This window comes from Rutilus rutilus (genome assembly GCF_951802725.1).
Source record: "Rutilus rutilus genome assembly, chromosome: 21".
Taxonomy (NCBI): Eukaryota; Metazoa; Chordata; class Actinopteri; order Cypriniformes; family Leuciscidae; genus Rutilus; species Rutilus rutilus.
The window spans coordinates 17,377,797-17,405,499 of NC_140226.1; the positions used below are offsets into that span (position 1 = coordinate 17,377,797).

The 27,703-nt window shown below is 37.8% G+C and overlaps 2 protein-coding genes across 7 annotated transcripts; one reads left to right on the plus strand and one right to left on the minus strand.

Annotated features, from left to right (window-relative positions):
- Positions 1 to 79: 79 nt before the first annotated feature.
- On the minus strand, positions 80 to 15,909 carry sh3pxd2ab (SH3 and PX domains 2Ab). 3 transcript variants are annotated; one of them, XM_084393213.1, is made up of 8 exons: positions 15,722 to 15,909; positions 15,274 to 15,414; positions 12,218 to 12,322; positions 5,132 to 5,249; positions 3,448 to 4,043; positions 3,227 to 3,276; positions 2,973 to 3,092; positions 80 to 2,179 (listed from the first exon to the last, which is right to left on the minus strand). In XM_084393213.1, exons 1-8 carry the CDS (start codon positions 15,759 to 15,761, stop codon positions 641 to 643), a joined length of 2,709 nt encoding a protein of 902 aa, XP_084249339.1. In that variant the 5' UTR covers positions 15,762 to 15,909; the 3' UTR covers positions 80 to 640. The 3 variants fall into 3 exon arrangements, with proteins under 3 accessions (XP_084249339.1, XP_084249338.1, XP_084249337.1); XM_084393212.1 differs by having other exon boundaries at positions 15,706 to 15,904; XM_084393211.1 differs by lacking the exon at positions 15,722 to 15,909 and having other exon boundaries at positions 15,274 to 15,610.
- A 4,467-nt stretch (positions 15,910 to 20,376) lies between these two features.
- On the plus strand, positions 20,377 to 27,576 carry LOC311280875 (sterile alpha motif domain containing 8). Of its 4 annotated transcripts, none has more exons than XM_084393358.1 (6): positions 20,377 to 20,448; positions 23,736 to 24,312; positions 24,848 to 24,943; positions 25,340 to 25,457; positions 26,377 to 26,527; positions 26,649 to 27,576. In XM_084393358.1, exons 2-6 carry the CDS (start codon positions 23,738 to 23,740, stop codon positions 26,951 to 26,953), a joined length of 1,245 nt encoding a protein of 414 aa, XP_084249484.1. In that variant the 5' UTR covers positions 20,377 to 20,448; positions 23,736 to 23,737; the 3' UTR covers positions 26,954 to 27,576. The 4 variants fall into 4 exon arrangements, with proteins under 4 accessions (XP_084249484.1, XP_084249483.1, XP_084249485.1 ...); XM_084393357.1 differs by having other exon boundaries at positions 20,400 to 20,500; XM_084393359.1 differs by lacking the exon at positions 20,377 to 20,448 and adding an exon at positions 22,215 to 23,459.
- Positions 27,577 to 27,703: the final 127 nt, after the last annotated feature.

Below are 27,703 nucleotides of genomic sequence, written 5' to 3' on the forward strand. Positions count from 1 at the left end.
TGCCATGATTGACGACTTACTGACTGATTTATATATTAATGCGCAGACACAAACACACAGAGACAATCAAGCTATTGTGATTAAGATGGAAAACAGCACTTGGACATTTATTATAAGACTCAGTTTGAAAATGAAGTGATTTAATAGGAATAGCACCATGTTTAATTACACAAGCAAAGAGACATTTACAGATAGATATAGACAGACAGACAGACATACAGACCGACAGACATTCTGAAAGTGCATATAGTCTGTAAACAGACCTTGATATATTTATTTTGTAAAACAAAAAAAACTAAGAGAAATTTTAAAAGAAGCATTCTGCAGCACATCAAGACCAGCTAACTAAACTAAAATAATAACTAAAAGCCTGTTCAGTGACAATAACATCACATCATCCAGCAGAAGCGGGAGTATACAGCATATAAACAAAGTGTCAATCAACAGTTGGGACTTGCTTTGTTTGTGTTTCCTTTGATTTTGTGAACAGAGAAGGCCATGTCTCATATGAAATAAAAAGAAAACACATTTTGATTGGGGTCACGGTCAAGACAGAGTGTTTAGAATGAATGCTGTTTGGTAATGGGAAATCATTTATTCTGGTATCCTTTTTTGTTTCTGATGGCAGAATGAAAGAACACTAGCTCCTCCTCTCCAGGAAGTTGGAGGGCACCCATCCCTTACGTGTTTTAGCCGTGTCGAGCACACGGCAGAACCACCATCCATTAGGATTTCTCTCCAGGACCTCTAGCCTCGTACCTGCAGGGAAGCTCATGGTCTCTGAATCACCGTAGTAATCGGCAATAGAAACGTACTCCTCGCGCAGGTTGTTGTGGATCAAATGAGGTTTAGGCTTCACCATTGACACCGGTACCTTACGCCTCATGCTCTCGGTATTACCTACACAGGAAGAGGACGTTTGGTCATTGTAGCTATGAAGTGCGGCATGATTAGTCACCATGTCGTTCCTCCATCCTGTGGGAGTTGTGTGCATATTAGTGTTGTCCTTAAGGACGTTCTGAGGTCTGACGGCGAGCTGCTTCACGCCAACCCTGCAGTTCTGCTGGTTAGATCTGTGTCCGCCCTTCAGGCTTTGGTTAACACGCTGCTCGTTCTTCTCCAAACTTACACATTTACCCATCTTTCCAACATCTACCTGCACCGAAATCTCCAACTCAGGAGCTGCACACCAAGACGTCTCAGAATTAACCTTCTCGGTGGTTTTGGCTTCTATACCACTTGTTTCTGAGCTTTTGATTGGCTGTAGATAGTAAGTGGGTGCCCATCCCTCTTCGTTCCCCCAGCGGACGAACCACCAGCCGCTCTCCTGCTTCTCCAGCACCTCCACCGGCACTCCCGCAGGAAAGCTGAGCTCACACGGCTCTTCTCGTTGGTACGCTGCAGTAGTGCGGTACAGGAGGGAAGATGGATCTGAGAATCTCATCTGGAAATCATCCCATGAGCCATTTTCTGACTCCTCAGATGTGCAGGAGGTCCTGAACTGCATCCGGCCTGGTTGCTCGTGGTTTCGGGGGCTTCTGAGGGAACTACAGTCTTGGTTTGCGGGTTTCGGACGCACGGATGGTTTGCATTTAGACTCATCAGCCTGCTGTTTGAGGTAAGGTTGCTTTGAGTGTGCGTAGAGTGTCGTATTGGTGTCAATGCTGGGCTCGATTGTAGGGGCGTCATATTCCGGTGGATCCCACATAGATGCCCGATGGGCCGCAGAGGGCGAGTATATGTCAGAGTAACTGTCCTTACGCTGTGGCACAGATCTGAAGCCACCATTCGCATATACACCCTCATCATCCTCTTCATCCCCCTCGCCCAATGTGAAGGAAACGATGCGCTGACACAGAGGAGGAGGGGCTTTAGTTGGTGCGTCTCCTCTGAGAAACTCCACCTCGGGGTCAAATTCAAGGCCCACTGCTGGAACATCATATTCTGGTTCCTCATACACTCGTGGACTTGCTAGGCTCACAACCTCAGACTCAACACATGGAAGCGAGTTCTGCTTTTTGATTGGCGGAGCAGGAGGTGGGACCTTGGGCCGGGTCAATGTACTGGTTTGGCGGTTCAAGGTGGGCTTCTTGCGTTTGTCAATGTAAGAACAAGGGGCCCAACCCTCCTTCTCTCCAATCTGGACATACCACCAGCCTCCAGAGTTCTTCTCAATGACCTGTAAACATACACAGCCTTTAGGTCTTCCATAGAGATACTTATACGTAGTGTAATTTGAAGCTAATAGGGAACGTTGGGCTCAGTTGTCACTCATTTGACTCTAGTGAATATTGTAGGTTTGTTTGTTTTTTTACACTGATATAGAATAAAAAAATAAATAATGTAACTATAAAAAAAAGCCATTTTCAAAAACATCACTAGGCTACTGTTTAAAAGTTTGGTGTCTGTAAGATTTTTTTTATATTTTTTTGAAAAAGGTTTTTGTTTTTGAAAGAACTTTTATTATGCTCACCAAGGATGCATTTATTTTGTGATATTGAGAAATATTTATGATTTAAATTAACTGTTTTAATATATTTTAATATGATGTCAATGTCAACAATTACATTTTCAGCATCATTACTCCAGTCTTCAGTGACACGTGATCCTTCAGAAATCATTCTAATATGCTGATTTGGTGCTCAAGAAACATTTCTTATTATTATCAATGTTGTTGTTGCTGCTTAATATCTTTATGGAAACTGGTAAATTTATTTTAGGATTCTTTAGAACTAAAAAAGAACAGCATTTACAGTATTTGAAATCAAAATCCTTTGTGACAATATAAATGTCTTTACTGTCACTTTTGATGAATTTAATGCATCCTTGCTGAATACAAGTATTCATTTCTTTCTTTCAATTTTTTTTTTGCCTACTGACCTCAGATCTTTGAATGGTAGTGTATTATTCTCCAAAACCCCTAAACTGTAAATGACAAATAATTCCATGTAGACTACTGAACAGTGTCGTACGTCAGCTTTCTGTCCTCCGTTGAAACTGATCCCATCTGTCAAGCAGGACCGGAACTCAGCGATGGTGTAATACTCGGCTTCAACAGTAGGGGGATCTGGGGGCTGCGGTAACTGAAATCCCTGAACATGAAGAGAAGAATATGCTGTTCAGCATAATATAAACCACAAAATGACCTATTTGTGTGTGTTGTGTGCAGTGGAGAGAGAGAGGAAAAGAAACATAGAGAAAGGGAAAATGAGAGAGACATACTGACCAGGCTGTTTTCTCGACGGGGAGGTGGTTTTTGATTGTTTGATGGGGATCCTGGATTCAAAGGGAAAACAAATCAAAACACAAAATGTTTAACACATTACACGAAAGAACAACATTATAAACAATTAGAAGAGGTAGAAAGGAAAAGAGCAAGAGAAATATAAAGAGAAAGGAAATGACAAAAAAGAGAAAGAAAAAAATGAATGAAAGAAAGAATCTCACTGGTCTCAACGCTGTGGAATCTCTGAGGTGCGACTCGAGCAATGGCAGGAGATGGAGGGACAGTTTTGGTCTTTAGTGCGGATGTTGTTGAAGACACATTTGCTTCAGAAACAGACACAGATACACAAGCATCTGGCACTGACACAGACACACTGCTATCTGAGACAGACAGATGCAGACTCGAGTCTGTGTGCTGGTTGACCTGATCATCCGAGTCTCTCTCTGAACTACTGCTGCCCATGTTAGCAGCTGTGCTAATGCTGCTGTTTCTGTCAGTGTGTGTATCGTTACTGTAAGCATCAGTCTCCTCTGCATCGCCGTTGTACTGTGTATATGTGTCAGTCTGCGAGTGCATGTATGTGTTTGCTGAATGTATTAGTGTGTTGCTGTTAAGGTGTGCATTGGTGTCAGGTTGTGTATGCGAGTGCCGTTCGTTAACGGGTTTCTTGTTCAGGAGGTTGCTGATCTCCATAAGGTTTCCGATGATTTCCACCTGACCATGCACAGCTGGTTTATTTGCCTGGTTACCAGCCATGGCACCATCTTGCATTTTCCTCAGGTAAGCAGCAGGGGCCCATCCCTCCTTACCACCATAACTGAGAGACCATAGAAAGAGAGAGATAATGCACATGCCCCAAAAAAACAAGAACAGTTCAAAAGTTTGGGGTCAGAAGTAAAGATTTTTTCAACTATTTTTAATTATTAATTTAATTATTCCTTCTATTTAGCAAAGACTAAATGGTTCAAAAGTGACAGTAAAGACATTTATAATGTAACAAAAAAAATCTATTTCAAATTGATAAAAATGCTGTTCTATAGAACTTTCTGTTCAAGAAAAAATGCCTCACGGTTTCCACCAAAATATTAGGCAGCACAACTGTTTTCAACACAGATAATAATAAGAAATGTTTCTTGAGCACCAAATCAGCAAATTAGGCTATGTTCACTCTACAAGCCTTAGTGCTCAGATCCGATTTAGCTGTTTACATTGTTGTTTTAAATGTGGCCAATATCAGATTCCAGTGTGAACAGATCATGGTCCTGGACTGTCCCACATGCGCAAAAAACGCTAAAAAGATGTCACGCAGCACGCTGTTATACAGAAGTAAACATGGAGGACATTAAAGTAAGTGATTACGCATTTATTTATAGTGTGATCTATCGTGGAACCCAGCGAATTTATGTGCAGACAATATTAAAAACAAAGATGAGGATGCGAAAAAAGAGTTTTTAACTCTGTAATACTTATAAGTTCTGATACCTTTCCCAACTGTCTTGATAACTTCAGGAGTGTAAAATCTTTGAAGTGACTCCCCCGAGGCCAAATTGTGATGAATGATGCTCTAGTCTAGAGAGTGACGTAAAACTCGCATGAATTCCAATATGACTGTTCAGACTGAGGTCGCACTGCAAAACATCTGACCTGAATCGGATTTAGTACCACATATGGAAGTGGCGTAAATCGGAATTGAAAATATCAGATTCCATGTGGTTTGTGCCGTTCACTGTCATGAGAAAAACAGTTGTTTTCATCGCTGACTGCTCAACTAGCAAATTTTATCATCACATTTACTGTTTCTGCAAAAACCCAACAAATACAGAGTACTGTAAATTCCAGCAAAAGAAAGCAAGGCATATTGAAGTAGCTCAAAGAGAAGAATAAACATGTGGAAGAAGAGTTTACCGTATGAACCACCAGCCCTCCAGATTCCTCTGGATGACCTCAACAATGACGCCACTCTCAAAGCCCAGCTCATCCTGACTCGAACTGCTGAAGGACTGAACTGTAATATACCACTCTGCTACGAACAAAAGAGGAAAGAGAGCACATTGTATACCGTCCTACAACTGGATACATACATAGACAACCGAATGCAATGCTTAGACTTACAGGGGAGAAAAAAGCGTAGAATAAATGCATTTTAAATCTGTGTAGGTGTCTTGCACGTGTACTCATACTCTCAGGTGTATGCTTTGGTTCTGTTTAGTTTCAGTGTGTTTTAGTTTGGTTCTCCCTCTGCCCGTTTGCCTGTGTTCTTGATCCTCGTTTTTTTTCTATAGTTACTGATTACCTTCATCTGTTGTTCCTTGCGTTACCTCATTACTCCCTGTGTATTTAACACCTTAGTTTTCTCAGTTCTTGGTTCTGTGTTGTATTTGAATTATGTGGTTGTGTTTTTCCTGAGATTTGTCATTAAAGACTATTATTTTGGATTTCCCTCTTCATGTGCTAACTACTATAGCCACATGTTACACATACAGTACCCTCAAAATTATTTGACACTTACAGTCACATTTAAACATTTCATCAGGGCTTTTAACACTTAACATAATTAACTCTAGGTCATTCTAAAACCCATATAAACGGAATCCTGGGATATCTTGCTTCGTGTTTCACACCGCTCATAATTTACCCGGGGTTACAATTAGCCTAATCCTAGATATTCATAAAACGCTGTTTCTAACACAGTCTCACCCCCAAACGTCACATACTGACGCGTCTTGACCAAACGGCAATATACGACGAAAAGGGTACCCCTAAAACGTCCGTATGTGACTATTCGGGTTATGGGTAGGTTTAGGTATGCGTTAGGGTACCGCTTATGGCGAGTGGATAATGCCACGGATAACTTACCGAAGTCTACAGTCGTGTACTTTTACGTGACAGAAGGGGTACGCCGCACCACAGACGGGTGAAACCAACGCGTGACTCCAACGTCGCATCACAGCACGTCGCACCACTGACGCGTGACTCCAACGTCTCACCACAGCACGTCGCATCACAGACGCGTGACACCAACGTCTCACCACAGCATGACTCCAACGTCGCATCACAATAAAATTATATCTATTTCCCCCCCTAGCTTTTCTTATCTTCCCTGTGTTATCTTTCTAATCAATCATTATTTTCTTGTATTCTGATGACATTGAAAATATCATTGATACAAATTTTGTATTGTATACAAAGTTGTGTATGTCATTATTGTCATCTCTGAATGGTTTACGAACATAGTTTTTTTTTTTTTTTTTATAATTCACTCACTTTCTACTGGATATGAGGGCTATGCAAATTATACACCATCAAAGTCACAATTTTTTGCACAATTATTAACAACAACTTTAAAGTTGAACAGATAAATTCATTAATTGTAATCTATAAACATAGTATTCTGGAATGTGTCAGTCTGAGTTTTTACTTTTGAAGGTGGTAATAATTTTAATTTACACAGTTGACCATAATGGGCGAATACACAAAATGAAACTATTCACGATATTGTTTACAGGAGAAGGTGACAAGAAAGTATTTTAATAGCCTATTATTTTCAAGAAATCAACAATGAAAAAATAAGACAGGGAAATAGTCGTTTAGTCACAAAATGCTAAACAATGTAGGTTCATGGTCAAATGTTCAAGACTAGGGCTGTCAGTGTCGACTATTTATTTAGGCTATATATTTTTTGGTCATAAAGATAGATCTGAAGTGAACAATAGCCTTTATGACTTAAATACATAATTACAAATGAGGCAATATAATTGGTTCAAATAAAGTAGGGTATTAAAAGTAATTAATTATTTTATTTTATTTAACAACACTATTAAAATACATGAAGAAATATATAAACAATGAACATATGTATATTATGTACAAATGCCAACAGAGGGCGCAAGAGGATAACTGACGATAATTGTTACACTTTACATCAAGAGCAGTAGGCTACTACGGTGACGCATAGCTGCTGCCACATACATATTATTGTTTCCCCTCAATTATGTTGTAATAACGAGATCTTATGTCGTTTTAACGTCATCTTTTCTCGTAATAACGTGATCTTATGTCGTTAAAACGACATATTTTTCTCGTAATAACGAGATGTCACGACATCTTTTTTTTTTTTTTTTGCCTTTATAATCCACATAAAATTGACAGCCTATCCTTTTTCACACTTCTACGTTCAAAAAGCTTATGAAAATAGTAACAGCCCCCAATCAGGCAAAATGAATCAATGAGGCCCTTTTTAAAAATATATTTTATATCGGCCTATAAGTTTTTTTTATATAATATATTAATTATATAGGCTATAGCCTAAGATTTATTTTTGTTAATAGGCTATATCTTCATTACCTATAGATAATTAAACAAAAAGTAGTCAAACCACATCTAACAGAACATAGCCTAAGTTGTTTATTTTTAACAACATTGTGTTCTTATTTTGTTTAATTAACGAAATGTCAATCTTCATCTTTATAACAGAAGATACAATACAAAAATCTTCAAGATACAGCCATATACAATCTTCACATGTATAACGGATTGTCACCTTATAAACAGTCCTTTGTGTGGTGGAATAAGCAATGCTATATAGAAATGTTACCGGTATAATTTAAACTTTATTTTATTATTTTATTTGTTCATGAACTAATTATGCTAACTCAACTAATTTAATGTAAAGAGCTTGATAAAATTACTAATTAAATAATGTCAAATATTAAATGTAGGCTATTGATTAGAGTTGCCATAGACTAAAGGATTTTTCTAGACTAGTAGTAATTTATTTAAGCAATAGGACTAATCACACGTTTATATTCAATCCTGGGTGTATATATGGCTATTCCGCGCTCAAGCGCATAAAACTTGCTGCAAAGCACCGGCAAAAGTAGGCTAATAAATGCGCCTTTCATACAGACAGGATCACATAATCAGATGGTAGCCTACCGTATTTGCTTTCGATTGGATTTTTTTTCGTTGGTGGACATTTTTATTTTATTTATAAACTTTATATAGATAGTTATATTTCTCATGTCTGTGAGGCTAACTGTTTTTCGGTTCATTTTTTAGATGCGCTCCAATTCACAGAGATCAAGAAAGCGCGTTCGTTTTCTTTTATTTTACAAAAGCACAACGTTTTCTTGTTGTTGAGAGTTTACACAAATAAAGTTGCGACTGATGTATTATTCTTTTCTGTATGACCAGAAATGGAGTATTTAAGTTGTTTCCACTGTTGATAGGAAAATGCGAGTGATGGCACCGGCGCGTCCATGTGTGCCATGCAGTGCGCGCTCCACACTCCGCACAAACACTCGGATATGCGCTTAATAATAGCGAACATTTATCTAGGTTAACGTTAGAGCGAGCGGCCATGCCAGACTGATAAGTCCTTCATGTTTAACAAATCAAATTCTGTTGCATTTTATTGCGCCAGTTTGAAAAGGGCGGCTGAAACACTCTAAACGCCCAATGCTGTTTTTTTTTTTCTTTAAACAAATTCGTTTAGTCTTTAAAATAAATATTGTTTGTGGGCTAATTAATGCCACAATAATTTGTTTATTTTATTGGCTACTTTTATTTTTCATTTTTGTTTTGCATTGAATACCATTTAAAGGATTTGCTGTGCACCGCAATGCCATCCTCCCATAGAAAGAAACGTTAAGAGCCACCTTTATTTTCTTTATAATAAAGGGTTTCTATCGGAAAACGCTTAACGTGTAATTAAATGCATTGCGTTCATATTCTGGGCTCATCTGCTTTTCTGTAGGATAGTATGGTTTATTAATAAGGTGTGTACAGCATTTGATCTGTATCACTGAAGTAGCCTATTAAGCCACATTAAGCTTTTTCTTTATGCTTAGCCTAATATGCAATTAAACCTATTTTTTACAGTCTATGAATTAAACACAATGTTCGTATTCTGGGCTCATCTGCTATTAATAAGGTGTGTACAGAATTTGATCTTTTAACATGAATGTCCGTTGGGGGCTGCTATTTCTTCAGCTTTTTGAACGTATGATAAAGACATGATTGGCTATCAATTTTATGTGGATAAAGGCATATTTTGTACATGACTACACACGTCCTTATAAGGCCAAGAAAATGTGTCGTTTTAATGAAATAAGATCTCGTTATTACGAGAAAAATATGTCGTTAAAACGACATAAGATCTCGTTATTACGACATAATTGAGTGGAAAAAATTATATGTATGTGGCAGCAATGCGTCACCGTAGTTTTTCATAAACTTCGATTTAAGAATAAAGAATTTTCCAAGCAAAATGATTAAGTCGACTATATATTGTACAGAGAAATTTGAGTCAGAAAAGTAAAAGAAGATATCAAAAATTAGATAAATGTAGGCTATGTTTGAGCCAAGTTGTTGAAACATTGTTGTTGCCATTAATGAAACATTGTAGGCTATATCATTCCACAGAGAAGAGCTATGTGAGCAATTATAGAATAAATGGTCTAACGTTTCCGTTTCCATAAAGCAAAAGCTGCATTTTTCGTCTACGGTAGGCTATAAATTTAGAGATAATCTTGTTACAGGGGTAATAAATTATATTTCTTTTAATTTGTTTGTAATTAAAGATGTATGTGGGTTACTCCATGCTCTATTCCAATTAATATTTTCATACAAGGGGGACCATTTGTATCTGGAGGCAGGGATAGATTTTGCAAATAAAAGATTTTTATTACTTTGTTGTTAACTTTTCTGTCTAGAAAAGATAGACCATTTATTGAAACACTGCTGTAGAAAGACCAACAAGTTAGAGCCTGTTTATGGAATATTCGCTTCTTTTTTTATTAAATCCAAGCAATTGGGTGATGACAAATTTAAAATTAAGAGGCTTTAATATTAAACAAAAATTCACTTTAAAGAAAAGCTTCCTACAAAACAAAACAAAAATCATGTCTCCCGATATAGCCTATTGCAAATCCAATCTTACTCATGCTATTCACTTTTCGTTATCAACATCGGAAGAATAACATTAGATAGGGACGACGTGTGTAGCCTATCAGGCGTCTTATTAGGCGACGTACTGAGGGACGACGTGTGTATCAGGCGTCTTATTAGGCGACGTACTGAGGGACGACGTGTGTATCAGGCGTCTTATTAGGCGACGTGCCTGGTTCAGACGTTATGATTTTTTATAAATTTCTCACGTACGCCGTCGCCACGTCGCCGTAAGGTATACGTTACTACTGTGACGCCGCCGTGACGTCGCCGCCGGTCTGTCGTCTGACGTCTCTATCAATCCCATTCAAAAATAGACACGGACTGACGGCGACGGAAGGGTAGACTGCTCCTTCGCCTTCTTCAGGGTAGACTTAGAAAAGGCATTATCCGCTCGCCATAACACCGCTAAGAGGCGCTGCTGGTGCGCTTATGTCTTCGTCTCATATGGACGTTTTAGGGGTACCCTTTTCGTCGTATATTGCCGTTTGGTCAAGACGCGTCAGTATGTGACGTTTTGGGGTGAGACCGGGCTGCTGTTTCACATCATACATCCCTAAACCCTGGGTTAATGTTCTTATCTGCATATTTGCAGTGCAGTTTCATTGATTGGATGCACTCAACCTGTTTACATAAAGGCAGGTTTACATAATATTGCGCATCATCATATTATACATTGCCGACTGCAATATAAAGGTAGCCTCTTCACTTCAGCTGACGAGACTCCCATCAACATTTGACATTCTTTCCCTCAAACGCCAGAACACGCTGTGTTTCCATGACTGTCCAAAGCACATGAATTTCAGGCATGTGATTGGTTGTCTGTTTCGCAGCACTTGCGCACTGCACAAGTTTGGCACCGCAATGCCGTGTTAACTCTGCAAAAGCGGTGCTAATAACCCCTGGTAAAAAGTGGCAGTGTGAAGTGTTCCTTTACCCGCCATTAAATTTTTTGAACGATGATAACCCAGGGTTAAGCACAGTGGAAATCCTTATTGAATTTTATATGCAAATATCAAACCTTGTATTATTTGTTACACATTTCCTCCTGAAGTAAGTTTTCTGAGTGTCAAGGTTTTTAAAAGTGCTGTGACAGATTTTTTTGCAATTACTTTTAACCAACTGGTCCTAAAGTCAGTGGATTTATGAAGTCAGTTCACACAGGTGAAGTTCATCACATTAACTATGAACATGTTCCACTGACATCTGAATAAAGACATCAAGAAATCCCTTTTGCCTTAATTTCGAACAGTGTGTCTACTGTTTTATCATATCAAACTGAACAAACTTTGTGAAATGTTTTGGATAAAGGTTTGTTTGTGGTATATTTATTTCAAATACATATGGTTTGATATTTTGTTGTCTAATGTAATAACATTCATAAATAATTTAAGCATACGTAAAGTGAAAAAATATATCATGTGGACTACTTTATGTAATGCTTGCGTATTTAGTTTGCTTGCTATTTTCATTTTGCAGTGGAAAGACCAATCAAAACATGCAGACACTGCAGAAACTAGTCTCCACCTCTAGTTATATTCTCTCTCTGTAATATGGGTCAGCGTGTGTTGGACCCAGTTGTACAGCAAAAGCCTTCTGGACCAAGAGATGGAAAATCTGACATCTTTGCTGGAATTTCCACTCCCAGGCTGTTAAATGCTCCAAGAAAAGTGTGTGTGCGTGTGTGCGTGTGCGTGTGCGTGTGTGTGTGTGAGGGGGTCCCTAGACTACGATCTGATGACTGAATGGTTTTCATCCAAGCAAGACTATGTGCTGACATGGCATGAACTTGCATCCATAACAGACTTAACCAACAGTTTTCACCCATAAATCTCGTGAAGCGAATGGATGGAAACTGTTAAGAGTTAGGGGTTGCGCAAGACAAAGAAAAACAGGACATTTGGCAGCTGCTTGTTTTACAAAAGCCAGCAGCTCTGATATCTGCTGTAAAAGATGTGCTTTGTTTCTTCAACGGTTCTTAAATCAGTTTAGCAGCAGCGTGGGTGAATAAATATGTAGTTTAGCAGTGTATCTTTGCCTTACTCTCTCCATTCGTTGCTCTGTGGCTGTCTCGACGTCCTGTGAGAGAGACAAGGTATGTTGCAGGAACCCAACCTTGTTCTTCAGCTGTTCTTACAAACCACCACCCTAAAGAGAAAGAGAGAGAGTGAAAAAGAGAGATTCAGTGAGCACATACCACTGATGTAACTGATTCCAGCTGTTCTTTTGAATTAGGTCACATACCCTCTGTCTTAATAGTCCTGAGCACATCGACATAAACAAAACAAAAAATCAGATCATTAAACATTATTTTTAAGGACAAAGGATTTGGCAAAAATGCATCTGTGATTAATGTTCTTAATTTTAACTTCAGATTTTAAAAATATCAAATATTATTAATGCATGTATTACGCCTTACGCTATACCGTTCAAAAGATTGGGGTTGTTAAGACTTTTTTTATTTTTTAAAGAAGTCTACTATGCTCATCATCACTGCTGCATTTATTTGATTAAAATACAGTAAAAATAAATATTAGGAAATATTATTACAATTTAAAACAGTTTTAATTTTAATGTATTTTCAAATGTAATTTATACCTTTGATGGCAAAGCTGAATTTTCAGCATCATTACAGCTTAACTGTGCTACATTTTTTTCAGGATTCTTTGACAAATACAAAAAAGTTCAAAAGAACAGCATTTATTTGAAATAGATATTTAATGCATACTTACAGAATAAAAGTATTAAATTCTTTTTTTTTAAACGGTAGTGTATTTTACATAATTTTTACAATACATTTTACATTATATTTTACAATGCATATTTTTAACCTTTGTAGCTATATACTTCACAAATGTTTCGAAAATACTCCCAAAAAAATAAAACCACAAAAATGCTTATGCTTATCACAAGAACGTTGTCACTATAGTTGCACACACCTGCCTTGAGTTAGTGCTCACAGTGTGAAACACTCATTAGAGCAAACAAAACTAGGTTGCCAGATCCACAGTTTATTATGCTGTGTAAAAAGAATATCTTAAGGACTTTTACCTAGCATGCATCACTCTGCAAAAGCATCACATACTGAGGAAATGTGAGACACATAAACATATAAATGGCTCATATGAGTTCAGTACTCCAGATTACTTCTACAGAGTACTTCTGCATTCTTTTTGTTGGCATATACTGCACATGCCTTCATCTGTGTGTGTGTGTGTGTGTGTGTGTGTGTGTGTGTGTGTGTGTGTGTGTGTGTGTGTGTGTGTGTATGTGTGTGTGTGTGTGTGTGTGTGTGTGTGTGTGTGTGTGTGTGTGTGTGTGTGTGTGTGTGTGTGTGTGTGTGTGTGTGTGTGTGTGTGTAATGTGTGCCCTTGTTTATATTACATTGTGGGGACCAAATGTCCCCATAAGAATAGTAAAACCTGAGATCACCTACATTGTGGGGACCAGCCAGCGGTCCCCACTTTTCAAAAGGCTTATAAATCACACAGGATGAGTTATTTTGAGAAAGTAAAAATGCAGAATGTTTCCTGTGATGGGTAGGTTTAGGGGTAGGGTTAGTGTAAGGGGACAGAATATACAGTTTGTACGGTATAAAAACCATTACGTCTATGGAGAATCCCCACAAAGATAGTGAACCAGACATGTGTGTGTGTGTGTGTGTGTGTGTGTGTGTGTGTGTGTGTGTGTGTGTGTGTGTGTGTGTGTGTGTGTGTGTGTGTGTGTGTGTGTGTGTGTGTGTGTGTGTGTGTGTGTGTGTGTGTGTGTGTTAAAGGACAGAATCAGAATATTCCAAACAAATGGAAGATAGAGAGACATGTTAACAGATATTAGAAGTCACTAATGAGGACGAGAAATTGCAGTCAGAACAGTCAGTGGAAGAGAGAGACTATAGTGTTTTAAGCTCATAATGACTTAAACATAAAGAGTTCAGCGACACACACTCACACAAAAACATCTACACAAACAAGTCCACATACGCATATGAGCGTACACTTTTTCTGCAGAGGAAATATTCTGGAGGATCCATTAAGACGGTCTAAAGACCTTCACTCAACGCGCTGGCTGTGGTGGGATTTTTCAGGACACACACACACACACAACTCTTCTACTGCTCCAAAATGACTCAATATCATTGATTTCCTCACAACTGGTTGTTTAATTCTCTGTCTTTGCATGTGTACGTTTATTTGCAGATTTCAACGCAGTATTTCAGTAAAAAGGTAATTCCGAATTCTCTCCAGACATGCCATTTGTTTCAAACACACATTGTAGGCTGAAAACTTTCCAATTCTCTAGTAAACCAAACAATTGTTAATTTAAACTCTAGTAAACCAAGCAAAGTTTACTTAGAAATCTTGACAACAACATCCAAATAGTCGTAGTGGCAAAATACAAAGTTCTGTCATGAGACTCTAGATGGCGCAGGCTGATTGGTCCTTAACTCAATTTGTCAGCGATCACAATGTTATCTTCATAGCGCAGTTGATTGGTCACTGTAGCATCAGCAGCCAAATGAGCTGCGGCTCAACATTCAAATGCTTGGCATTGTATGCTGTTAGCAGTCTGCAGTGCGCTTTCAAAAACCCAGCTCCACCTGTATAGATCTGCTACAGGGGTTATTTCACGTATGTTATATGTGCAGCAGCAGCATGTCTTATATGCTCACAGCAGCATGACTCTTTGCATGTTTTTTAAATTAAATTGGTCATTTTGTGGTAGTCATATATCCTTGTTCTCTCATTTAGCTTCCAAAAAGGTCATAAAATAATTAAAAAAATAAGCACAACTGCCATGAAAGACAAATCTCAAATCATGCTGCAGAACACAAGATTATCTGATTTTAGACAAACTTGTGGAGTTCACGCAGCTTGCTGCTGTCATTAAAGCAAAAGAGAGAATAATGAAATTCACGTTCTATTTTCAATTGAACTTTTCACTCAAAATGTTATTAATATAAGTTATAAGTAATTAAAAATGTTGCATTACATTATAAAATGCAAAATACACGCATATTCATGCATGGTCTTGGACTTTTGGACCCCATTGTACATATGACAATATGTTATGTATGTGTGTTATGAATGTGTGTCACTCACCGCTCTCACTCTTTTCAATCACCTCCACTCTCTCTCCTGCTTTCAGGCTGATTTCTGTATTCTCTTGACGCTGATAGTCTGCCGTCACCACATACACACACATAGACTCCTCTGCACCCAAGGCTTCTCCACGCTCTTTCCCTGAGGATGATGGAAAAAAACAGGCCGTGAGCCAGCTGCCTCCCCGCCCGTGTCCACCTGAACTGCGCCGCGCCATTCACCAACACCAACACAGCCCCAGCCAATCAGCACGTGGTAACAGATCAAGGGTCATCCAAGAATCAACAAGAACACAGGCCCAAAGAGGCTCAGATATGTGGAGTTAATGTCTCAACATTCAAAAGGCTCAGGTACAACAAATCCTACTATTCATCCAGTTTCATTCCGCCTTAAAGTTCCAAGGTAAAAGCTTTTGAGCAAGCACAGTTCAACCTGAAGCACATCCTACCGGCCCTGGGCCCAGGGGTCCAACCAACGACAAGACTCATATGGGCTCTGGCATCTCCTCTAAGAGGTTCAGATCCCTTCTGCAGCAGGACACAGGCCTGACTGAATAAAGAAATGGAGCAAAGGGGGAAAAGAAAGACAGAGAGAAAAGGAAAAGGGGTAGCTGACGAAAGGAGTGAAAGATGAGAAGAGGAAAATAAACCAAGAGCTAAAGGCTCAAGGGGCGGGACAATAGAGAAAGGGGAAACAGATGCCAATCAAATGATGCTCCACCCCTTTAAAACAGTTTAAACAGAAACATATGGCCTATGAAAATAGAGCATACTCACACAGTCAGCACATACTCACATTCTCTCCAACTTTGTTCAGATTCTCTGAAACACATCCTACTGCCAGTGCTCTCTGACACAAAAAGAGCACTCACAACTATGCTTCTCTATTTTTAGAATGAAAAACACTATAGGCCTATTAATGGTTGTTATAAGCATTAACATGATTAGAATTTATTAGTGCTCTCTCATCTATCTACAAAAATCTTTAATGACATTTCTGGAATGTATGCTATTGCGAGGGGGGAAAAAGTATTTCATTAGAATACACTTTTGAACAACCATCAATGAAAAAATATAATAGTGTAGTTACAGTATCTACCAGCAGGGCCAACTAACTGCCAAATGCCAATCCACCAAACCATGACCCACGGGTTTACCAGCTTTACAGTACATGGTCATGACAGGAGGTGAAAGATTGTGTGTATATATATATATATACGTACATACAATCTTTTACCTCCTGAACTTTCTATCCATCAAAGAATGCTAAAAGAAATGCATTTCGATTTCAACAAAAACAGTGTTAAGCAGTGTTAAAATAAAGTCGTCAACATTGACAATAATAAGAAATGTTTCTTGAGCAGCAAATCAGCATGTTTCTGAAGCATCGTGACACTGAAGAAGTAATGATGCTGAAAATGCAGCTTAGCCATCATAGCAATAAATTACATTTTAATAAAATATAGAAAAATACAAAAAAGCTATGTTAAATTGTAATACTATTTCTTTACTGTTTTTAATGTATTTTTGAACAAATAATTCGTTAGCCTCATAGCATAATTGCCTAAGTCATTTTTTGGCCAAATTGTGATATCTGCCTAACTTTACTGTCCTACCACTGCTGCAAAACTTGTCTTGTTTTCCAAAAACATTGAAATATGACTTAGGCAATTATGCTATGAGGCTAACGAAATACAGCCTTGGTGAGCATTAGATACATTAGAGCATTAGAACTCATTCAAAAACATTTTAAAAGAATTAACTTTGCACAAGGTTAGTAAGCAGTTCGATCACTCGTAGGATATTGTCTTTGTGGCTATATTTTAAAACAGTGTGTTTTTAGTGTTTGTTCCAGTGCAATAGTACCCAATAGTCCTCTACTGTAGTGCACACATAATTGTAATTGTATCACTGATTTTCATTTTTTATGGCCAACTCACAGTCATGGTGATATTCAAAACAACAGCACCCTTTGATGTGATATTGCTTATACAGTATGCCTTTCTGCTGATGCTGTTATTCAGTGATAATTTCTTAAAATTTGTATTTTAGCCCTAATTTTCCAACCCTTTCCTCAAAGCTGCACAGACGAGGAGTTTGATAAACTTTTAGTCTTCACGGTGTACCGACAAAGGGACATTTTATTCCCTTTTTTTACAGTCCCGCTTTCTCTCTGTTTTGCTCTTAAATTTTTCTCTTTCCTTCCCTCTTATGGCTCCCCCTCTCCTCACTCCTCATTCCCCCCTCGGACTGAAACCACTTCCTCTCTGCCACGTCAACGGCCTCCCTCTGAACTGCTTTTCTGAAAAATCACAGAATCCCTATCTCTCTCTCTCTCTCTCTGACTATCTCTTTTGTCTTCATTACTCTCTTTCTGACCCCAATATCATATTTGACTTATTTCTACAGGAATTCAGCTGACCTCATGAACAAACAAGCACAATGCACTTTCTTACATTATAAATAATACTGCAAATTTAATACTGCACACACTAAATTACACTTAATCAATTACATAAATATGTTGCAACTCTGCTGGGTTTGACATGAAAAATGGATTGTGTGATTAAGGAAACTCAGGAAAAAGTTAGTCATTTGTGCACTCTCAGTGGTTTTAGGGTATGCACACTGTGCTTACGTGCGTTTCTGACCAACAGATGAATACTTTTGGGGACAACATTGTTGAAAATGTCTTGCTAGAATCATTCTAGAAGAGAAAGCAGAGGTCTCAAGATGTATTTTTAAAGCTGAAGTACTTTTTAAACCTGAAGTACTTGACAGACCATCTTAAAATGCAGTACTCATAGCGCCAAACGCTGAAAAACAAACGTGATGCTATGACCAATGACGTCAGTCTGACTTCACAAATAATATTTTAGACTGAATGCACAAGCATGACTGAACATTGCAAAATGAATTGATGTGTACTGCGAAAGTCTTGTGTTCAGTTATATGGAAGTACAACAAACAATATATCTAAACTAATCCAAAGTGTCTTTTAATTATCTTCATTCTGAGGCTTTTCTCAGCAAATTTTGTGATAAATTTGATTATACTTTTAATTGATTGTCAGCCTTGAAACTTGCAATGATCTGTACCAAACAGAGTCAATTTATATAACACACACTGAAAACAACAGAGCTCACATTTGTTCTCATTCTTTCCAATCACCCCGAGCAGGAATTTGCACTGGCCTACATATCACATCCACACACACATTATTATGTCTTACTCTGTGTTCATAATGTTACATGTGGAATAGTCAACAGATTATCTCTCTTTCTGATGCACACATACAATAATATTGGGAATTAAAGGCATGTACAATATCCCCAGGCCTTAATTTGAGGTAATAATTGCATCAACAATGCTATTTCACTGTGTAATTGTGTGTATTATCTTGCAGATGTAACCTGCATCCCTTTGACATCAGCAGTCCAGGGGATCTTAACAAGGATATTTCTGAGCAAATTGATTCCAGCTGATGAAAAGATGTGCTCCCCATAATGTAATGGTAAAGCAGCTTATCTTGAGAAAACACTTTTCATTAGACATGCAGGATAACTACAGCTAGGTCATCCTGAAACGGTTGGTCAGACTTTCAGAATAATGGTAGGTGTGCGTAACAATAACCAGTACGGTTCAGGACAAGCTAAAACAGATATAAATCGTTATCAGATACAATCTAACAACTACTGCAAACACACAAGAAAGCTGATAAAGTTGAATGTGGGTTATTCTGAAACTGCCCTCAAACCAACATGCACAGAAGTGTTTCAGACCATTCACCTTTAATTTTACAAAATATACCACTAAATATAGCCTAAGTCATCTGCAAAATCTAAGTACAACAGCACAACCTAGTGTATAAAAACTATGTATACTCTCAACTCAGGATTAAACTCATGTGTATCAAAAAGATGAAGGTAAAACAATATGTAGATTGCTTTAAACTCTTAAAAATAAAAAATATTCTATATGGTTCCATGAAAAACATCATTTGCACAAAAGGTTTTTTAAGGCATCACTGCGAGAGAAAAAAAACCCTTTTGAAACCTTTTATTTTTATGAGTGTAGATAATTTATATTTTTCTGTTACTTCTAAATCTGTTTATTACATGCCATGGAAGGTAAATTATAATCAGATTAGCCATTACCAGAACAATAAGAAAACTGTACAGAAATTACAGAGTAGTTTAGGAAATTATCATCATTGAGATCATATTAGCATTTAAACTTTCTAGATCTTGTAGCACTACTGAACAACAAAGATATTTTAATATTCCCAGAAAGTTGTGTATGCTTTATTGACAAAGGCTGTGCACAGTAGAACTGAGCTGTCCTTAACAAAAGTGGTTCAAACGTGTAATGTAATAATACTCACCTTCCCAAATTGAGGTCACAATGTGAAGTCTCACCACTTAATCAAATCACACACTTGCTGTTCCAGAGGATTCCTGACCAATGAGTAACTGTTGTTGTGGTGACCACAGCACAGCGCTTCACACTCCACTAAAGCCACCAGAACTAAATATGTGATGAGAATTATACTGCTGAGTTGCATCTGTTAAGTACAGTTTGGAAATATGCAGTGTTCCATATGAATTATGGAAATATGGACCGCCTAACTGGTTATGTAACCTGGCATGAAACATTAGAATAATGTTTAAACTTAATATATTATATTGGTCTAATACTATATAATACATATGTATTTGTTTGTTTGTTTGTTTGTTTGTTTTTAGAGATACAATTTTTAATCGTTGATTTTTTTTTTTTTTTTATGGGCATCTATATTTATGACTAAGCACTCAATATTACCCATCATAGTTGCCTACAAACTTCCAGAAGACGCAACAAAAAAACTTTTACAGCTTACGCATTTTCTTAAACCTAAATATCAGTACTTAGCGCATTTCCAGTACATTACATTCAGGTACAGCGTGTAAAACAAGATAATTAATGATAAGAAAGGTCCATAGGAATGAGGGTGTTGCCGGTATCGTGCACTGAAGTTGAACAAGTTCTAGCCTAGAACAATTCCACATTTGGAGTTCCGTAGCCACACCCAAGGGGCGTGTCATGTGTGACGACGATTCCTGTTTACATGCTTTTGGGCGTCACTGGCAGCATGGTGACTCAGAAACAGAAGGCTGATGTGGATCCGTATTGCAAGGTGAGGATTTATTAACAAATGGATCATTTAAATAACCACAAGGATAAACAGGGTAAGACAGGGATAGCTCATATGACAAGCAATTCCCATCCATACATCACACTCTTCCACTGTGACAGAGAACCAAAGTCAGATTTGTCAGTGCTTTTTTCCCTCATTTTTAGCGTCGTTTGAGCGTCAATGCTTTACTCTATCAATGGGATTATTTGCTATTCCTTTCTGTTTCCACATGGATATCATTTGAAACTTGTTGTATGATTTTCTTTCTCCCGTGAAACGCAAAGGAGATGTTAAGAGGAACCGACAGCCGCAGTCACCATTCAGTTTCGTAGCTTTTTCCATACAATTGAATGGTGACTAAGACAGTCATTTTGTCTGACATCTCCTTTTGTGTTCATTCATTGTTTGGTGAAGTGTCCATTTTAGAACAATTTGATGTTATTTATTTTTAAAGGTTATGGTCCTTGGTCGTGCCGCTGGGACAGCACAGGTTTAGTTTAATAGGATCTGTGATTACTGTCAAAGTCAAGATAGACTCACGCGCCCCCGGTACACCGGACACCGAGCCACAGCTCGGAAACTGGAATCACTGGGTGGCCACTGGCCAAGCTCCAAACGCGATTTTAATCAAGTTTAATTGGCTTTTCAATTTTGAAGATATTAAATGTCTATATAAGTGACTTAAATGACGCCACTCATGACGTTCGTGGTCTCTGAGGCGCAATCCTGTTTGTCTTTTGGCGCCTCTAGCGTCCGTAGTAGTGCAACAACTTTCAAGATTTTTTGGGGGGGGGGGATGATAAAAAAAAGTTTCTGTTTGCATTTTAAACTGTATTAAAGTAGTCTCCATGAATGCTACCAACTTGTTGGCTGCCTTTCCTTCGCTATCTAACTCAAATGATTCATTAAAAAGTTTATTTATATATTTGTTTGTACTTTTTCATTTTTGTTGGCATAATTTATATTGTTCTGCTAAACTAATCTGCAAAGGCCTATGTCATGAATATTAAATAGGTTGTCCAGAAATCCTTTAACATATTTTTTTAAGTTTGTAGTTAGGTGCTCGAAATAAACTTTTGACATTTGATTTATTAACTTCATTCTGCTGCTGTCAGTTCCAGAATTTTGTAGGTTCTAATCCAGTTAGAATAATATTTTATTTTACTAAACCAAAATTGCTGATGTGCATCTGTGGACGTAGGCTATATCAGATTAAACTCATCCAAATGCCTCTGGATTTGGTAACAAGAAGTTGTTTGTTCATGCAGTGTTGTGCAAGAGGATGAAGCTTCCCTGAATCAATAATTGCTCTTGGTACCGAGTGGCGGTATTCTTGTGCTTGTGTGTGTGTGTGTGTGTGTGTGTGTGTGTGTGTGTGTGTTTCTGTCATATGATTGTAATCATTTTGTTGTTAATTTTAAATGGACTGGGGCTATTTTAGTTGAGTATTATTTATTTAAGTCGCTCCACTGAATGTCGTGATGTTTTTAAATCATTCTAGTTCCAGGACTGTCACATGTTTGACATTCTGTCATTAAGGTTCAACAGATCAGTAATGTAGATAGTAGACAGTAAACATGTACAAACAGCACATACCTGTCAAACGCATTGCATGCTGAACATGCTAAAGGAATAGTTCACCCAAAAACACAAATTCTTTCATCATCATCTATAGCATGGCATGGGTAGAAATGTTAGCTTATTTTTAGCTCATCCTGTTGAGCCAGTAGGTCTAACATAGAGCACTAATAAGGATCTGTGTGTGTCATGTATTTCAGCATGTTTAAGAAACATCGGTATTATCAGATCCTGTCTATCTGTGTACATATTGCAAGTCCTTTGGCCTGATGACAGGTGTAAACATTTGAACTAATTTGAATTTAGACATCATCTCCATAAGCTCAAGATCTTAAGTTCCCTGTACTTGTCTAAATGAGTATTTACTGAGATCATACAAGTGATGTGACTAGTTTACAATGTTATTTAAGTCAGCGAGCACTGGTAATAAGGTCTGATCATTTAGATTTAATTCAGCCTAGCACACTGATCAAATTTCAGACATTTATTGAACTGATTACATAGGTTACACACAGTCCCTGATAAGAAAGTGTCCCTTGTGTGTTTGTTAGAAATTCTGCACTTTAGCACTCAAGCCTCATAATCAGCAGAATTTTGCACTGAAGATTGCATGAATGTACTCGGATACAAGTAGTTCTGATTGTACACAGACCTTTGGATTCAGAGAGAGAAGTTTAAGATGTTGAGCTGTAGAGAGTGACTCAATGAGACCAGGGGTGTAAAAAGCGACTGTCTGCTTATAGTCCACCCAAAAAAATATGTCATCATTTACTCTCCTGCATGTTGTTTAAAACCTGTATGACTGACTTTCTTCTGATGACGGTAAGAAAATAATGACAGAAGTTTCATTTTTCAGTGATCTATCCAGTGTAGTTAGGTTCGTTCTTGGCGTTTACATCACAAACAGATAGACGGATTGCAACAGAATTGAAAAGAAAGCAGGGAACATAAGACAGTGGAACTAGCTTAGGGTAGGCTATTTGTTCCAAAAAAATATATATATATTATGCTGGTTGAAAGTCTCTTCACGTCCTGATAGCAATCACTAAGTTAAGTGGTCTAAATTTATTTATATGTATATAGATCGTCTGTGGAAGGCGTTGGACCATAAAATGTTTGTCTATTGCATTCAGTCCGATACGATGTCCTACCGGCCTGCACCCTGTTTGCATAGACATCACACGTCATCAGCACGTTTCATGCTATGCAGAGTTAGACAGATACAGTCATCGAGCACCGCAACCGAAACAGCAGCCACCTTTTACAGTTCCTCCTGAACCAAAACATCGAGCTTATGCTGCGTTCACGCCATAACTACTGTAATTCGGAAGAAATGGAAACCTGTGACCTTATACTCAGAGCGGTTCTTGACTCGAATTTATGCATTTCAAAGGCAACACTATCAACGCCGAAATGAACCTGCAGCAGTACAGGTCAGTGCTCTTTAAGTTGTTTATGTTCATTATTATTATAATGTTATGTGCTTTGAGACATGAGGTAGTTTAACGCCATCTCTCGTGATGCTTGTGTTTGCTCCCTGCTGTTCGTGTTCATGTGTTTTGAAGGAGGCGTGGCTTTGGAGGCGCTCTGAAGGAAGGGAGGGATCTTATGCTTTCAAAGCTAGCTCGCTATTGCTAGCCTCTCCGAAAATTGCCCACCCTACCTTTAATTTCCATGCAAAACTAAGAACATCATGTCTGTCTCTGCAGGTATGCCGGGCTCCAGGTACGTCGGTGTGGAGAGTTGGAGCAGTAAGCAGGTAGCTGGCTGGCTTAGAGAACAGGGATTTCGTGAATATGTGGATCTCTTGTGCTCTAAGCACCGTTTGGATGGTGCCAGCCTGCTGTGTCTTACCGAGACTGACCTGCGGTCTCCTCCGCTGGAGCTTAAGGTGCTGGGTGATATCAAGAGATTGATGCTGGCTGTGCGGAGGCTACAGAGACAACACACAGTCCTCGTGCGTTCAGGGTCAGAGGTCAGTGCGTTGTCTCCCATACACACTGGCGGAACAGACCGTGTCGCCTCTAATAGCTTCACAGAGCGAGGGTCAGGAGACCACCAACACTATAATGGGGCGGTCACTACAGTTGGTGGTGAACACAGTTACTCAAACGGGAAGCGTAAGCAGTATTGTGGTCGGTTTGACCCGGAGTACTGGAAGACCACCCTCAGCGCACTCTATGCCATGCTGGTGTGCGGAGTGACATCATTTGTCATGGTGCTAGTGCATGAGAGGGTTCCTGACATGAGGACGTACCCGCCACTTCCAGACATATTTCTAGACAGGTGAGTTATATCTGGATGTGTGCGGTGGATGTATTTTTGGGATAAGTGTGTTATATTGCTTCACCAGTGTTAAGACAGATATATTTTAATTGCATTTATTTAAACCTCATCTGCAAAAATGTATTTCTATTAGTCAGTTCATGGCAGTGAATCAAAAATTCTTTAAAATGTTTTAGTAAAATAATATGTATCAAAATGAACATACAGTATGTAAATACAGTATATGTAATATAACTGTTACTATGCAATGATATAACTGTATAGTACTTAGTTAGTGAAGTACTGTATAAAATAATTGGAAAAAATGATTAAAAAATAAATTAAATATTAATTTCGTAGGAAAAAAAACAGCTGGAATCATGTCTACTAGATTTTTTATTTTATTTTACATCTATTTTATTTTGAATGTGCTTAGCAACAGTGGTCGAAATGATGATTCCTCTGATTCAGAATTTTCATTTTAATCTGTCTTTATGCTCAGTATCTTGGTTTGAGTGTTAACATCAAGAATTATGACTCTTTATTTATGTGTCAGTGTTCCCAGAATTCCCTGGGCCTTCGCCATGGCTGAAGCATGTGCAGTGGTGCTGGGCTCCATATTAGTGCTGGTCTTGTTGATGCACAAACACAGGTAAACACACAGAAAATACAAACCAGCACTTAGAGACACTTTATAAAGTTTACTGTGGTCTCACAACTGTTGCATATTGTGTAATTATAATCTTCTCAGAGACAACGCTGTTCTTTTCAGAAATTTGCTGGTACTTATGAAAATACTTCATTACTACGTCAATCTCATGTAAATGTTATTTTCATGTTTGATAGAGGCTTTTTCTAGATGTAATTTGACTACGTAGACTAAAGTGTTTGGTTGATGCGTTTACAGTAGCATTTAAGAGTTATTTAATAGTTTCATTGTGGTAAAACAGTGAATTTTATATTATTGTTATTTTGCTTATTGTGGACCCCTGATCTTTTTCAATTTCCATCTTACTGTAACTTCTGCCATTGTGTGTTTGTGTGATAGGTCCATTCTGTTTCGCAGACTGTGTAATTTGACGGGCACTGTATTTTTGCTCCGCTGTGTCACCATGTTTGTTACTTCACTGTCTGTACCTGGTCATCACCTTCAGTGTTCAGGCAAGGTGAGAAACATGCATATGTAGGATTTATTTTTGAAGGTGCATTTGGGATGGGCAATGAAGTAAGACATTTTACTGTAGGTCGTCCCCGCAAAATGCCTTGAAAACAAGACAAATGCCACACATTGTTAATCTTGTTTCTCTCTTTGGACAGAATTAGAGTTGAAATGTGTCATATTATATGTAATAAAACTTAAGGATAGACCATATCAATATAAAACGATAAGACTTTACAATAAAGTTTAATTTGTTAACATTAGTTAACTACATTAGTAACATGAACTAAGAATTAACAATTCTTGTACAGCATTTAATAATATTAATATTAATGACAACATTTAATTACTAATACAATTTTTTAAATGTTTAAATACATTTTATTAACATTAGTTAATGCACTGTGAACCAACATGAGAAACTCTATTAATGAATGTTAATAATTGTACATGTTAAATGTTGTAAATAATTTTTTTTTTTACTGTTAGATCATAGTTAATACAATAACTAATGTTAACAAATGAGACCTTATTGTAAAGTGTTACCTATGAATCATATATGGTAAGATTCTTTAACGTTTTTGGAAGTATTTGTATATATCAATTGTATTTCATGTACTGGTCATATTTACTTTCCTCTACATATCTCTTTACAAGAATCTTCACAAATGTACTGTTGATTTGAAGAGTATAAAGACAAAGTCTTTTTGTTGTTACTTGAGCATAATATCAATACTGTATGTACAAACAATCTTTCTTGATTGCACCATCTTCCAAAAATCTTCCAGTAAAAACAAAAATTACTTTCTCTTTCTCCCTCTATCTTTTTATTTCACTATTTATATCTCTCTTACACACTTCAGCTGACCATCATCCATCTGTGCAGTGTGTGTGTGGCCATTATCCTGCATATGTGTGTCTTGCAGATGTATGGTGATGCATGGACAAAAGTGCAACGTGCACTGGACATCTGGAGCGGGCTCGGCATGTCTTTAACTGGGGTTCATACATGTGGCGATTACATGTTCAGCGGACACACTGTTGTTCTCACCATGCTCAACTTTTTTGTCACCGAATGTGAGTGTACACAAACAGTGTAGAGAGTTTTACTCATTTTAAATAGATAGCACTTACATTTATCATGCATTTATCAGCAGTGTTTCAGTGGTGTGGTCAACGTCTTTTTCTTTTTTTTTAGACACGCCACGTAACTGGAACTTCATCCACACCATGTCTTGGGTCCTAAACTTGTTTGGAATCTTCTTCATCTTAGCGGCTCATGAACATTACTCCATCGACGTCTTCATCGCGTTCTACATCACCACCAGACTGTTCCTGTACTACCACACGCTAGCAAACACACAGGCCTACCAGCACAGCCGCCGAGCACGTATCTGGTTCCCTCTCTTCTCTTTCTTTGAGTGCAACGTGACCGGACCGGTTCCAAACGAGTATAGCTGGCCTTTCTCCAAACCCTCCTTCATGAGGATATTTCTAGAATAGGATACCTGTGTTTATGTCTAGCTCAGACTTTGGTTCCACAGTCTTCAAATTTTGAGTTTTGGGGGAATTTTTTTTTTTTTTTTTTTTTTTTTTTTTTTTTTTTTTACTTTCTTGCAACCGCTATTTGTAATTCTTTATTCTCTCTAAATCAGAACATCGTTTTGGTGACTTTTAACTTATTATAATTTCTGCCTGTATACCAAACTAAAAAGCACATCTCAAAATGCTTTTTCCTTTGATACCTCATTATGCAGAATCATATTTTCCATTATCTGGTGAAGCAGGTTTGAGTTCTTACAATTGCAGATTTATGTTTCTCTAACCGTTGGACACATAGTATTTCAACTCCTGAACACTAACAGTATGTTTAACCGAGGAAAAGTGCTAATATACATTCAGTCTTTATTAAATAATCATGCCTTGTGCTGCCTATGCTACGTCATAATGGGGCAAATTTAAGTCTTACAGCCACAGAGATATAATTCGTATACTTTTTGACACTGTTATTAAAATGTGACCATTGTATAGATAGTTTAAAATTTGTATGTGATTCTAGGAATAGATTGCTATTATGAAATGTTTTGCCAATATCAGCATCAAAGACACATTCAGCACTTTTATATGGACTTAAAGGGAAGTACATTGTAAAAAAAAAAAAAAAAAGGGAGGGCATTTTCATTTACCAGTAGGGCCTATGATTTGTATTTGTATTTGTATGTTTGTGCATACAGTGTTTTTGAATATTGTTTC

Excerpts from the sequence above, each read along its gene's own strand:
- LOC311280875 (XM_084393357.1), top strand. The coding sequence starts at position 20,467 with ATGGATCATTTAAATAACCACAAGGATAAACAGG. Across the intron at positions 24,944-25,339 it reads TTGTTGATGCACAAACACAG|GTCCATTCTGTTTCGCAGAC; the intron begins GTAAACACACAG and ends TTTGTGTGATAG. Across the intron at positions 25,458-26,376 it reads ACCTTCAGTGTTCAGGCAAG|ATGTATGGTGATGCATGGAC; the intron begins GTGAGAAACATG and ends TGTGTCTTGCAG.
- sh3pxd2ab (XM_084393211.1), bottom strand. The coding sequence starts at position 15,490 with ATGGCGCGGCGCAGTTCAGGTGGACACGGGCGGGGAGGCAGCTGGCTC. Across the intron at positions 12,323-15,273 it reads GATTGAAAAGAGTGAGAGCG|GGTGGTGGTTTGTAAGAACA; the intron begins GTGAGTGACACA and ends CTTTCTCTTTAG. Across the intron at positions 2,180-2,972 it reads ACGGAGGACAGAAAGCTGAC|GTCATTGAGAAGAACTCTGG; the intron begins GTACGACACTGT and ends GTATGTTTACAG.